Source organism: Budorcas taxicolor, chromosome 20, assembly GCF_023091745.1.
Source record: "Budorcas taxicolor isolate Tak-1 chromosome 20, Takin1.1, whole genome shotgun sequence".
Taxonomy (NCBI): domain Eukaryota; kingdom Metazoa; phylum Chordata; class Mammalia; order Artiodactyla; family Bovidae; genus Budorcas; species Budorcas taxicolor.
In genome coordinates, this window is record NC_068929.1 from 4,154,467 (window position 1) to 4,169,248 (window position 14,782).

The 14,782-nt window shown below is 48.8% G+C and overlaps 1 protein-coding gene across 1 annotated transcript in view; it reads right to left on the minus strand.

The window, feature by feature from the left end:
• SLIT3 (slit guidance ligand 3) overlaps window positions 1-14,782 on the minus strand; it is a 719,057-nt gene that overhangs the window by 52,395 nt on the left and 651,880 nt on the right. Inside the window, exons 21-23 of the mRNA XM_052659044.1 lie at window positions 11,646-11,714; window positions 9,652-9,723; window positions 8,779-8,850 (exon numbers count right to left, since the gene is read on the minus strand). Of these exons, the coding sequence (XP_052515004.1) occupies window positions 8,779-8,850; window positions 9,652-9,723; window positions 11,646-11,714 (213 nt within the window). The remainder of the gene's footprint in view (window positions 1-8,778; window positions 8,851-9,651; window positions 9,724-11,645; window positions 11,715-14,782) is intronic.

Below are 14,782 nucleotides of genomic sequence, written 5' to 3' on the forward strand. Positions count from 1 at the left end.
TAAGAATTGAACTGTGGTGTTGGAGAAGACTCTTAAGAGTCCCTTGGACTGTAAGGAGATCAAACCAGTCAATCCCAAAGGAAATCAGTCCTGAATATACATTGGAAAGACTGATGCTGAAGTTGAAACTCCAAATCTTTGGCTACCTGATGCGAAGAACTGACTCACTGGAAAAGACCTGATGCTGGGAAAGGTTGAAGGTGGGAGGACAAGGGGACAACAGAGGATGAGATGGCTGGATGGCATCACGAACATGATGGACATGAGTTTGAGCAAGCTCTGGGAGTTGGTGATGGACAAGGATGCCTGGCATGCTGCATCCATGGGGTCACAAAGAGTCAGACACCACTGAGCGAGTGAACTGAACTGAGAACTGCTGTCAACCCCAGCTAAGGAGGCAGAGGGAAGGGGGCACTCAGCCCCTGGAGAGATTCCCTGGAGCTGGACATTCATCTTTATGGGAAAGGGTTTGGCATCAACCACACACATACGTGGGTCTCACTCTTATGTGCATTATCTGACAGTATGTCTGAGGGGCCAGGCAACCTGCTTGGCATTAATCACACCTCTCTCCACTCTGTGGTGCAGTAACTGGGGGCTATTCTCATTTGCAGGGTGGGGATACACTGAGCTTTCAATAAATGCCTGGAGAACAGGTCTGTGAAAAAGCTGAAGGAACATGGTTTTGCTGCTCAAGTAACAACACGACTGAATCCCCAATTCGTGGGCTATCTCCCCATGGAGGGATGCGTCATCCACTGCAAAGAAAAAAAAAACATCCCCATGCTGATGACTCAGTTTGGGTCTGGCCTGGGAAATGCAAGGTGGAGGATATTCACAGAAACTCAAAGGTTTCCTCGGTGACTGCTGGGCACCATCCCCTGGGCTGCGAAGGGAGCCCTAGTTGAATGAGGGGTGATTAACATTGACTGTGGAAGTGTAAACAGGATAATAACTTAAGAACCTGCTCTTTTGTTTTCCTGTTAGCTGATGTTAGCCTGCCCTGGGTCTTCAGCTGGAATATAGATGTGAGCTTAATTATACTTAATAACAAGTAAAGCATCTTGAGCTGACCGAGCGCTGCGGGTAATACACACGCACGTTTCTGAACCCCATTCCCAGAAATTCTGATTCAGTGGACTCTGCATTTCTAACACGCTCCCAGGTGATGCTGCTGCCCTGGTCCTCCAGACCACAGCTGGTTGTCCCGCGTTGCTCTCCTCATTACCATAAGCTCCTTCCCCTCCATCCCTCATCTCCTTGAGTAGTGGTCCTCAATGCCTAGGCAGCCAGGACAACAGGATGAAAGTGCCCAGTCCTCTAAACAGTGTTCGTGTAGCTTCTCACCTTCCCGGATAAGAAGGGGCTGAAGCACTTCCTCACATATCCATCAGTATCATTTAGTCTCTAATCCATGTGGTCACGTATGAATCAGAGTGGCTCCGGACTGCTATTAACTTGGATGTCTTCAGGACTGCTTGCTGTTTGCAAGCAAATGCACCCAACCCCACTGTTAATCGTTTCCGAATGTTGCTCGGGCCCCTGGAGAGGCACAAAGCTCTAATTTAAAAACACCAAATGACCCAAAGGCAGCTTTGGTCCTGTGACTCCTGCAAGTCACACTCCCATTTATTATGAGCTGAGCCGCTGAGATCTCTATAAACTGCCAAGTAATGGGGCTGTAATTTACTGGGATGCTACAGAAATCTGCCTACGCTGCAGGTTCTGGCTTCTGGTTTGGCCCCCAAAGAAGGACTCTCGCATGTCCAGTCACCCTCTTAAAGGATGCCAGGGGAGTGGGACCAATGCGCCCTCCTGGGGAGCACTTTTCTCTGTCGTTCTCCCTTATACCTCATGGAGGTGGGGAGGGCAGGGAGAGGGTGATGTGGGGTGGGTGCTGGCAAGCAACTCTGAACTGGACATGACTCATCTTCAAGTGCCTGGTGCTCCTTTTTTCCACCTGACTCTCAGGTGGTGTTCAAGCAGCCTGGGGAACTCCAGGATGCATGTGAGAACATCAGGAAGGCGGCAGGAGGGCGTAACCATTCCCTGCCAGTTCTTCATCGCCTGAACCTGGATCTGCATAATTAGGTGATGCTCACGGCCTGTATAACAGATGACATGAACTGCCCTTGTCCTGAATGTGGGATGGGGCGGGTGAATTCTCTTCTGAGCAAACAAGGCAACTCCCAGGTGACCTGGGAGCTGTCTAGAGCCAGAAAACATGGGTTCAAATCCTTATTCTGATAATCAATGCTTGCGTAACTGAGACAACTGACGTATTCTTTCTGTGCCTCAGTTTTCTCATCTCTAAAATGGAGGCGTTCTTAATATCTACTTCCCTGGTGGCTCAGTGATAAAGAACCTGCCTGGGACACAGGAGACACGGGACTGATCCCTGGGTTGGGAAGATCCCCTGGAGGAGGAAACGGCAACCCATTCCAGTATTCTTGCCTGGAGAATCCCATGGACAGAGGAGCCTGGCGGGCTACAGTCTATAGCATCACAAAAGAGTTGGACACGACTTAGCAACTAAACAATTTGTAGTAGATATTTTTAGGGATATGGGTTGATCAACATCAAACACCTCTTTTCTGTTAACAGCTCCTCCCTCTTCCATGGGGACTCACCCCTCCCCACCTCTAAGTCCAAGTGGTTTGGCCTTGTGGGCAGAGCTATGGGCCAGGTCTGCCCAATCGGAGGCATGGTGATTGCTCTGAGGTTGAGCATGTGACCTAAGCAAGTCAATGGAGACATTTCTGGGGTTTTCCTTGGAATTATGAGGACAGAGGCAGTTTCACTCTGTGAGGCAGAAAGAGGTGCATTTCTGACAGTACCCCCGGGGTATTGGCATCCGGCCCTAGAACCTAATACCTACTATTGCATTTTTCAGTTCCCTGCATTGATACAGTCTCTATTTCTGTCAAAGGTAGTTTGAACTGGTTGTCTTTGCCTTCATTCGGGAAGGGATCTCATATACTGCTTCCTAAGCGAGGATTTACGGATGGTTCAGCTGATGCAGGGCCGGCACACAGCGAGCCCTCCCTCGCGTCAGTCAGGATTACTGCAAACACTCTCCCAACTCCTACCTTCCCTGTTTTCAGACACACCGGGGCCACCCCTCTCAAGGCATTACTCACCCAAGGTGGAAGCCTGAAGCCTTGCAGCCTATTGTTCCCAAGGGGCCCCGTGAGGGGTTCCAGCAGACACGGTGACTTCTGGCAGAGCCGCCCCGTGTGCCTTACCTCTCTGCCCATATCTTTCATGCCATCCCACTCTTTAATTCTTATCCCAGCCCTCTCTGGGTAGGAAATAAAAATCTATTTTTAAAGAGGCCACATACCCTCCCCCACCTCCAGTCTTCAAGAAAAGTCTGAATTGAGAGGCAATAAAAATCGATGATAACCAGGACTTCCCTGGTGATCCAGTGGCTACGATGCCAAGCTCCCAATGTAGGGGGCCCGGGCTTGATCCCTGGTCAGGGAACTAGATCCCACATGCTGCGACTAGAGATTCCACACACCACAACTAAGGCCCCATGTGGCCAAATAAATAAACAGATGGTAACCCACAATGGAGCAGGATGGAAGGCGGTAAACAGAGCAATAGGCTGGAAGCCAAGAGACACGGGTTCCAGCCTTGGTCCTGCCCCCATCTTGTAACTAGTCAGCAGTCTCCACCCTGCCCCCACCCCCAGAAGCCACCTTCCAGCTGCTCATGGAGTTTCCTGTATACACTCCTCACACACACGTCCTTCCCGACTTCCAGGCTTGTCCAGAGAATGTATATTTCTCCTGCCTCCCATGGACGGAGGAGCCTGGTAGGCTGCAGTCCATGGGGTCGCTAAGAGTCGGACATGACTGAGCGACTTCACTTTCATGCATTGGAGAAGGAAATGGCAACCCACTCCAGCATTCTTGCCTGGAGAATCCCAGGGACGGGGAAGCCTGGTGGGCTGCTGTCTATGGGGTCGCACAGAGTCGGACATGACTGAAGCGACTTAGCAGCAGCAGCAGCAGAGTGTTCTTTACTCCATCCCAATTTAGGTATCTCGCTCTGACATTTCAGACTCAGCCTTCAGAACAGAAGTTAACAGCAGTAATTCAGACAGCAAACAGTCTTGGGTTCAAATTCCAGTTTGACTCTCCTGGTGTGTCACTTTGGAAAAGCTACTCAATCTTGCCAAGCCTGTGTTTCCTCATCTGGATAATGGGGATAATAGTGGTATATTCTTCCTAGAGTTGATGGAAGAGTGAATATGACAATGTAACAGAAGTGTCGAGCCCAGTGTGCAGTGCACAGTCAGCGTTTAATAAATGTCAGCAGTGAGAACTCTTTTTAAATCAGAAGGTCTTGCTGATGACCAGCACTGGCGTGAGTGCCTCTCCTGTATCCCTGTGGCTCTCCTACAGGCATCACCCAGTACTGGCAGTTGCTCTGTGTCCCCTTAGACCATGTGCTCTCTGAAAGCATAAACTGCTACCTTCGCTATTTCCACCCTCTTCCTCCCAGTGTTGAGCATAGCATTAACTCACAGTGGGCATTCAGGAAAGAATGAATAAATGAATGAACTTGAGCAAGGCATTCAACCTTTCTGAATCTGTCTCCTTGTCTTTAAATGAATGGTTTGGACAGGATGATTTCTGAGATTCACTCCTGATTTCTAAAAATCATAATTAAACTTTTTTTTGTGTGTGGCCACCAAAAAGGGCCAAACTAGGGCCATGGTTTGAAGGTCACAAGGAGTCACCTTTTGGCTCTCCAAGACTGTCTGATGTTCAGTATCTGGTCCCCAGCCGGGGACGTCCCTGGTGGTCCAGTGGTTAAGACTGCACACTTCTGCTGCAGGGGGCAAAGGGAACTAAGATCCCACATGTCACACGGCCAAAAACCAGGAATACGGTTGTCTGGAAGGGAGTGAGTTCTTGGTCTCTGAGGGTAATCAAGCAGAGGGCAAATGGGGCCCTTCACAGAGATGTTGCAGGGAGGGCCCATACAGTCAGCTGAGCAGTGAAGAGCAGCCCTGGGTGCATATGCAGCAAGCACAGGGACTTACTTCAGGGACTAGGAGCTAAAAATACAGAGGATGATGAATGACAATGGCCCGCTGGCTTCCTCACAAGCCCACACTGACACAGTCCTCCCGGCGCTGATTCCAGGTGGCCCTCCTGTGACTGGGCGATGACAGCTGGGACCACACGCACTCAGCGCGTGTGGCTTGGGGTGGGGCAAAGATCAGGGAACAGGCGGCTCCCCCAAGGTCTAGAATGTCTGGGGGAAAGTTCTCTTCCAGCTATTTTTAGATTAGGAGTCAGGTAGGAAAAGCATATTTTCACACAATATTTTGTACTCCAAAGCTTCTCGACCAATGTACTATCTGAAATATATTCATATCCATCTGCCAACACACACACAAACTCCATCTCTCTCCTCTCATTTCGCCTCTCTCTCTCTCTCCCCCTCTCTCATAAATGTCAGGTCTTTCTTCCTGCTTTCCAGAACATTTTTTGGCCTTTTTCTATAGCTAGACCTTGCTGCTCATCCTCCTTCTTCATCCCAAACTGCCAGTATCCCAGGGTCTGGAATCATTTCTGAAGTTTTAATCAAATTAATGGAATCCTTTAGATATGAGAAAGGAATATACAAATGTCCACATGCAGCTACTGATACTACAATTACTTATTTTAAAAGCCCTATCTGGGACTTCCCTGGTGGTGCAGCAGAGAAGAATCCATCTGCCGATGCAGGGGACACCGATTTGATATGTGGTCTGGGAAGGTTCCACATGGAGCAACTAAGCCTGTGCACCTCAACTTCTGAGCCCGCACTCTAGAGTCTGTGAGCCGCAACTACTGAGCCCGGGTGCTGCAACTACTGGAGCCTGTGCCGCCTAGAGCCCGCGGCCGCGACCGCCGAAGTCCACGCGCCAAACCGCCGAAGTCCGCACGCCTAGAGCAAGGAGAAGCCACCACACTGCAACCAAGAGGAGCCCCCGCTCGCCACAACAGAGGTGTCCAGCTCTGAAGACCCAGTGCCCAAAAAAACCTTTAAAAAAAGCCTACTTTGTTTCCCACCCCTCTAAATTATAAATGTTACTACTTTCATTCATCTTTACCTCTGTCTTCATTTATTACAGAAATGACTTGATGTTACCAAGTTAGCCTTCAATGGTTCTTTTCATTTACCCATGCTCCCTTATAGTCCTTTGTGGTTATCAACGTTTACCAGTTATAATTGTAACATATACCCAAATTAGGTTTCCTTTTTCACATAACGCTGTGTAGTAAACAGGCTCCCACTCCGCTCTCCAGTTTTCCTCTTTGCCTCTTTTAATAATTGTACTTCACCGAGCGGTCGCACCATGCTTTCCTTATATATTCCCACTATGGCCCTTCTGAGTAATATTTAAAATTTAGGTTAAAAATAACAGTGCAACTAAGGTCTTAATGCAGAGAACCTTTCTCTCCTTTTGGATTATTTTTTCGTAAAAAATTCCTAGGTGTGCAATTACTGCAAGAAAGGATACAAATATTTAAAAGAAATGTAGCCCATAAACATTTTAATTTTTCCTGCTTTGGCCCTTATGCAGAGAATGGTTGCTCCCCACTGAGGTAGACAGTTTGGATGAGAGCCTCTAAGATCCCCTTTTCTGTTCGAGAGCCCATCATTCTAAAATAATGCTGCGAAAAGCCTACCCGTTCTGAAGTCAAGAGACAAACATAAGTGTGTTGGACGTGTCTGTGGACTCCTGGTGAACTAATGACAGCTCTGGTCCTGGAACGACACCAACGAGGTGCTGAGGAAGCAGGAAATCCTGGGCAGGGGGTTCTGCGCACCCCACCATCCTGGTCGACAGACAGATGGACAGGCAAACCTCTTTCTCCCTTTCACACATTGAGCTGCCCCAACCAGAATGGCTCTAATTATGAACACATGGACACAGACCCCACTGAGATGGTGGGTCCCACCCATGGCAGCCCATCTATGCCCAGAGTGAGAAGACTTGTGGGGGGTCAATAAGCTGGGATTGAGGGGTGGTGGGGCAGCAGGTCCAGCTGTAGTCCCGGCCAGTGAGACAAGCCCCATTGTATTCAGGTCGAAACAGGGAGATGGTTTTGCTGATGCTTGTATTCTCCAGCTCCCCTGAGAAGCTGGATAATAAATAAGTGACAATAACAGATTGCACACTGTCAGCGCGGGCACTTTTTTGCCCCTAGAGAATTGATTTTTAATAACAGCACAGATGACATGTGGTGGGAGTTGTCGCTGCCACTGGTGTTTTGTGGGCCTCAATAAATCACATCAGCTTGGAGGCTCATGAACGGACCCACTTGTTGGGTGCTGTCTGCTGACCATCACTGGGTCCTGGGAAGGATCCTGGGGCTCTGAGTCAGAAAGCTTGATTCTGCAACCTCCTGACCGCTGAATTTTGGTCCAGTGATGGTACCAATCTGGGCCTCAGTTTTCCTATCTTTAAAATGGGTATAATTCTCTCACTCTCACAACATTGTTTGCAGAAGATTCCATGAGGCAATGACCACAAAAAGCCCTGTAAAATATGGCTATGATTATAATAGTCATAATAGTCCAAAAGGGTAAGAAGTTGATAGGTTTGGGAGCAGAGTGTTTGGCATCTCTCTTCTCACAGGAATATCATTCAAAGGATCCTCCCTTGCCAAGAAAACAGGTGCAATATGGCAAAGCACAAAAATCAGGTGACAAAGGGCCCAGGGTGAGGGGTGGCAGTGAGGTGCCACTCCTGCCGTGGCAAGTGTTGATGTGAAAACAGCCATAACAAACGCATATAAAGTGCTTCTCATGGACGGAGCCGTGCTGAGTGCTTTACACACAGTATCTCATTTAATCCTCGTAAGACTCTGTGAGGCAATTGCCCTCACTATCTGATTTCATGGATGAGAAGACACACATCTGGGGAGGGGCAGAGCCATGCCTGGAAAGCAAGGGACCCTACGGCCATCTCGCCTTTGCTCAGAGGTCACCTACCTCAGCTGGCTGTCCCCTACCCATGCGTAGCCCAGCCAGGCTACGGAGCTAAGTTGGTGGGGGGGGGGGGGGGGTGCGTTGGTGTGGAGGCTGCTGACTGCACAGAGACTGCTCAGCCCTGCAGGAACGCAGAGGGGAACCTGGGAGGGCCAGGTCTCTCCATTTTCCAAGAGCGTATATAGAAGTCAGGATTGATAGGAAAAAAACCTCCTGATATTTCAACGTTAACAACTTATTAAAACTTTGAAGAGCTCTGTGAGTCGACTCCATTCCAAACAGAAAGCTGTGTGTGCGTGGGCCCTGGCTGCTGGCTCCCAGCTTTGGCTCTCTGAGGCAGGAGCTCAGTTTCCTTGCAGAGGTTTGCATTGTTAACATGGCCCTTCTGAAGCCAAGGGGGCTGGCTGTGAAATAATGACCATCAGAAGAGAGGCCAAGTACTGCCTACTCGGCTCTGCTGGGATGCGGAGCATAATCACATGTAACTACAGATCCTAATCCTCGCGAGGCAGGTGCTATGGATCCCGTTTTGCACATAAGAAGTAGGAACTCAAGAGGGGTTAGTGATGTGCACCAGGTTGCTCAAGAGGAAGTGGGCTGGAACCAGGAACGACTGACTCCTAAGCATGAGTTCTCTCTGCCCCATGGGGCAAATTACGAGTGTTGGGTGGGGAGGGACGTGGGCTTTGAGTAACGGCAAGCAGGGAATAGAGTGCTCAGTCCTGTCTGCCGTTACCAGCGAAGTCTAAGTCAAAGGCGGCTCACTGGGGTACTCACAGCACTCGGAGGGACCGCAGCCCGTTGAAGGAGTGGACGGGGATACACCGCAGCCGGTTGTAGCTCAGGATCCTGTGGAAAAGGACACACAGGCTCTGTTGGCCCCTCCTAGTCTCAGCTATTGCCGCATGCATGAGAGTCCACACTGTGCACCAGCCAAAGCAAATGGTTTCTTTACCTTCACCAATTTAATAAACTGGCAGAAAGCACCCTGAGGATAAAGGGAAGAGAAGCATCCCCTGCCACTCCAGAAGCTCACGGTTCCATCTCCCCGTTTCCTCCTGGGCTCCTAGCAGGCTGGCCCCTGACCAGCTTTGCCGTCATCTCCCTCTATTGTCAGATGGTGAGTGCTCACAGTGCACAGAGCTAATGGCAATAAATGGGTCTGAAAGCGAAGTTGCTCAGTCGTGTCTTGACTCTTTGCGACCCCGTGGACTGTAGCCCACCAGGCTCCGCCGTCCATGGGATTTTCCAGGCAAGAATACTGGAGTGGGTTGCCATTTCCTTCTCCAGGGAATCTTCCTGACCCAGGGATTGAACCCAGGTCTCCCGCATTTGTAGGCAGACGCTTTACTGTCTGAGCCATGAGGGAAGTCCAAATGGGTCTGAGCAAGATATAATTGAGTAGGGAAAATTCACAAATCACAGAAGGTATTCCAGACATGAACTTCAGAAGCAATTCGGTGCCAACCCCTTTCTACCTGCCCAGAGTTATGACCTATTTTGCTTCCCTTCTGATGATGAAGGTCTGCCCTTTGCTGGGTCAGCCACCGTCCTGAGGATCACTAGAGCAGAGCACGTAAGCCTGAGGGACAGCGGAAGGATGCACTTTGTGCCAAGCCCATGTTAAACGCAGTAGCTCTCTGTACTCACAGGGTGGAGAGGTGAGACATGTTGCTGAAGGTGTAGTTGGTCAGCATGCCAATGCTGTTGTTGCTCAGGTCACTAGGAAAAGAAAACAGAAGGGTCACATTGTATTGTTAGTTGCATGCGAAGGGGGTCTTCCCAACCTCCACACATGCACATGTGCCTCCCAAGCATCCATCCATTCATTCATTCACCCACTCACCCATCTATCCATCCACCCACCTGTCCATATGTCCATCCACCCATCTTCCCATCTCATCCCATGTTTATCCACCCATCCATCCATCTACCTGTCCATCTGTCTATCCACTTATCTTCCAATCCATCCATGTATCCAGCCATCCATCCATTCCTCCATCTTCCTATATGTCCATCAGTCCATCTGTCCATCAGCTCATCCATCCATGTGTCCATCTGCCCATTCATCCACCCATCTGCCCATCTGTCTGTCCACCCATCTGCTCATTCACCGAGCGGTCCATCAGTCCAACCTTCTGTCTGCCTATCCATCCATCTACCCAACTCATCCATCCACCCATCTACGCATCCTCCCATCTGTCCATCAGCCCATCTATCCATCCGCCCGTTCGTCTGTCCATCTACCTGTTCACCTCACTGCCCATCTGCCCATCCATCCATCTATCCACCCATCCATCTATTCACCTATCCACTCATTAGTACAAATGTTCATTTTTAATTGAAGATTTATTCAATCAGTCATTCAAGTAACTGCCATTTATTCATTCATCCATTTATACAGCTGTCTACTCATCAAATTTATTCTAGCAGCAAAACATAATGCACAAGATATCAGTTTCTTCTTGTTCTAGAGCTTTTTATTCCCCTTGATCAGTTCTTGCTTTCACAGTCCCTCCACCTTCCCTCTCTCCCAGCATTCATTTTCTCCCATCTTGTCACATTCTTTCTTAGAGGGAATGAGGTTGGTGGGAGTGTGATCCTCTGCCAACTGCAAGCTCCAGCTTCTCACCAGGGATACATATCCAGAGCAGTGGTTTTCAGCATCAGCTGTACATTAGCATCAGCTGGGGGGCTTTATGTCCTCCGAGACCTAAGTTTCATGGCCAGATATTCTGATTTAACTAGTCCAGTGTGGGCTTGGGCATCAGTGTTTAAAACAAAGCCTAAAGTATTGTGATGATTCCTACCATCAGCTGAGGTCCAGGGCCATTGCCCAGGGCTCCCTGCCCATTAGCACATGGGGCATCTTTCAACTACCACTTGCCCAGGGATCCTGCTTGCCCTCTTGGCGAGGCAGTGAGGCTGTTGAGAGACAGAGCTCATGGACCAGCCAGCTTCCTGAACCCCACTCACGCCTAGCAGCCCTGCTCCTCCTTCAGGGGTTTTCCTGGGTTTTGGCAGACTTGGAGACAGTGGCAGCTCCCACCTGAAGGAGTCTCAATTTGAACTATCTCCCTGGGTCAGGAAGATGCCCTGGAGAAGGAAATGGCAACCCACTCCAGTATTCTTGCCTGGAAAATCCCATGGACAGAGGAGCCTGAAGGGCTACAGTCCATGAAGTCGCAAAAGAGACAGACATGATTTACAAACTATACAACAAAGAACTTAGAACATTTACTGAGTAACTAAAGAAGCAGGAAGAAGAAAAGGCAAATTTGTGCTTTTGGCCATCCTGAGTGCAGCCACTGCTTGCAAGAAACTGAAGACTAAGGGATCTCAGGAATTTAATTGGGAGCCCGGAAGGTCAGAGGCTCCAAAGGCAAGGAGGGAGGTGACGCAGGTGGCTACGGAGGCTGGGCTCTGGGTGCTTCTGTGTGCAGTCCTCACTGGGTGAGGCCCAGCGTATGTGGTTGGCCTGTTCTTCCTAGCTGTCTCCTGCTGCTCCACCCAGAGGGAGAAGGGCAGGAACGCCCCAACAGCTGCAGTGCCGTCCTCCCCTTCCTCTGTACCCGTTTCTTCAGCTCCCCTAGGAGAGAAGACTAAGCATCCCACTGATGTCCCACTGATGCTGGGCTCCTTACATGAGTGTCAGATGTCGGAGGCTGGATAGCTCCTTGGGCACAGCTGTTAAGTGGTTTCCTTCCAGGTACCTGAAAGAGAGGTGCAGAGTCATGCTGGGCAAAGAGATGCCTCCTGTGATTTCCCAGGCTGGACTGGGTCTCTGTTTTGCTCTCTCATAGTTATTCACCCCCCCGCCCCCCACACCCGCCACTTCAAAGCTAAAACTACATTTGTCATCTAGTATTTATTTGCATGATTGTTCAACTAAGGATGCTTTTCCACTGGGCTGCTAACCTCCATGATGGCAGGGCTCTTGTCTAGATCTCTTGAAGAAAATTAGAGATGCCAAGGGAACATTTCACGCAAAGACGGGCACAATTAGAGATGCCAAGGGAACATTTCACGCAAAGACGGGCACAATTAGAGATGCCAAGGGAACATTTCACGCAAAGAAGGGCACAATAAAGGACACAAATAGTATGGACCTAACAGAAGCAGAAGATATTAGGAAGAGGTGGCAAGAATATACAGAAGAACTGTACAAAAAAGATCTTCACGACCGAGATAATCACAATGATGTGATCACCAACCTAGAGCCAGGCATTTTGGAATGCGAAGTCAAGTGGGCCTTAGGAAGCATCACTATGAACAAAGCTAGTGGACGTGATGGAATTCCAGTTGAGCTATTTCAAATCCTAAAAGATGATGCTGTGAAAGTGCTGCACTCAATACGCCAGTAAATTTGGAAAACTCAGCAGTGACCACAGGACTGGAAAAGGTCAGTTTTCATTCCAATCCCAAAGAAAGACAATGCCAAAGAATGCTCAAGCTACCACACAATTGCATGGATCTCACATGCTAGCAAAGTAATGCTCAAAATTCTCCAAGCCAGGCTTCAACAGTATGTGAATCGTGAACTTCAACTGGATTTAGAAAATGCAGACGAACCAGAGATCAAATTGCCAACATCTGCTGGATCATCGAAAAAGCAAGAAAGTTCCAGAAAAATATCTATTTCTGCTTTATTGACTATGCCAAAGCATTTGATTGTGTGGACCACAACAAACTCTGGAAAATTCTGAAAGAGATGGGAATACCAGACCACCTGACCTGCCTCTTGAGAAATCTGAATGCAGGTCAGGAAGCAACAGTGAGAACTGGACCTGGAACAACAGACTGGTTCCAAGTAGGGAAAGGAGTACGTCAAGGCTGTATATTGTCACCCTGCTTATTTAACTTATATGCAGAGTACATCATGAGAAATGCTGGGCTGGATGAAGCACAAGCTGGAATCAAGATTTCCAGGAGCAATATCAATAACCTCAGATATGCAGATGACACCACCCTTACGGCAGAAAGTGAAGAAGAACTAAAGAGCCTCTTGATGAAAGTGAAAGAGGAGAGTGAAAAGTTGGCTTAAAGCTCAATATTCAGAAAACTGAGATCATGGCATCTGGTCCCATCACTTCATGGCAAATAGATGGGGAAACAGTGGTTGACTTTATTTTCTTGGGCTCCAAAATCACTGCAGATGATGACTGCAGCCATGAAATTAAAAGACGCTTACTCCTTGGAAGAAAAGTTATGACCAACCTAGATAGCATATTCAAAAGCAGAGACACTACTTTATCAACAAAGGTCTGTCTAGACAAAGCTACGGTTTTTCCAGTAGTCATGTGTGGATGTGAGAGTTGAACCAAAAGAAAGCTGAGTGCCAAAGAATAGATGCTTTTGAACTGTGGTGCTGGAGAAGACTCTTGAGAGTCCCTTGGACTGCAAGGAGATCCAACCAGTCCATCCTAAAGGAGATCAGTCCTGAATATTCATTGGAAGGACTGATACTGAAGCTGAAACTCCAATACTTTGGCCACCTGATGCAAAGAGTTGACTCATTGGAAAAGACCCTGATGCTGGGAGGGATTGGGGGCATGAGGAGAAGGGGATGACAGAGGATGAGATGGTTGGATGGCATCACGGACTCAGTGGACAAGAGTTTGAGTAAACTCTGGGAGTTGGCGATGGACAGGGAGGCCTGGCATGCTGCAGTTCATGAGGTTGCAAAGAGTCGGATACGACTGAGTGACTGAACTGAACTGAAGGCCCCAGACAGTATACAGAGTGGCACACAGTAGGTGTTCAAGAAATTATTTGTTGAATAAAGCACGCACTTTGTACCTGGCCCTCACAATATCCTTAACGTGGCAGGGATTCACAGATTCTGACAGAAGTTCAGAGAGGTTGAAACACTTGCCCAAGGTCACAACGTGAGCAATGGCTGAGTTAGGACTTGAACCCAGGTCTCTCTGACTCCAGTCTTTACCACAGTTCCCTATGGCCTCTACTTAGCTACTGGAGGGTGTGGAGAGCTGAGTCAGGATTCACCTTCAGAACCCTAATTCCATGTTGAGCATCTCTGATGTACATCTCAAAACTGAGCAAACAGGCATGTACCTGAAACCCTGGGCATGGTCCGCAGCAGGATGACCACACAGGAAGGGCCAGGGTTCAGAATAAGGGTGCATCAACAGGAGACTCCTCCTGGACAGACAGAGGCTGAGCCTAGACCTGCCTGGACTTTGGGGTCCTGTGCCACCCTACTCATCAGACACGTGCATGTGGCTGAAGACAGAGAAGGCAGTCTTGTTTGAGGATGAATCACAAAGGTAATTGCTACCCTTGAGAGGGGACGTGGGCCAATTCATTCATTCCCACCCTTGCTGTAAACCCTTTTCCCTGAGATTCCTGCTGCTTTAAGGACAAAATAGCAAAACTTTCAGGTGGTTTTTAATGCCTGCTCTGATCTCCTGGGTGAGTTTCCCTTGATATAAAGCTCTCAGAGTTTTTTCTTCTCTCATTAATAGTCAACCTCCAGCTGCTGCTCTTCACGGATGCTCTGCCCACCTTGGGCTCCATGAAGGCAAACACTGCGTCTATCTTTTTCTAGAGCAGGACTTCTCAACCTGCAGTGTACACGTCAATCACCTGGCATCTTCCTAAAAGGCAGATTCTGATATAGTAAGTCTGCCTTCAGGTTGAAGAGTCTGCGCTTCTGATAGGCTCCTGGGAGATGGCGGAGCTCCTGGTCTACAGACCACATCTTGAGTAATGAGGTGCAGAGAAGGCAGTGGCACCCCACTCCAGTACTCTTGCCTGGAAA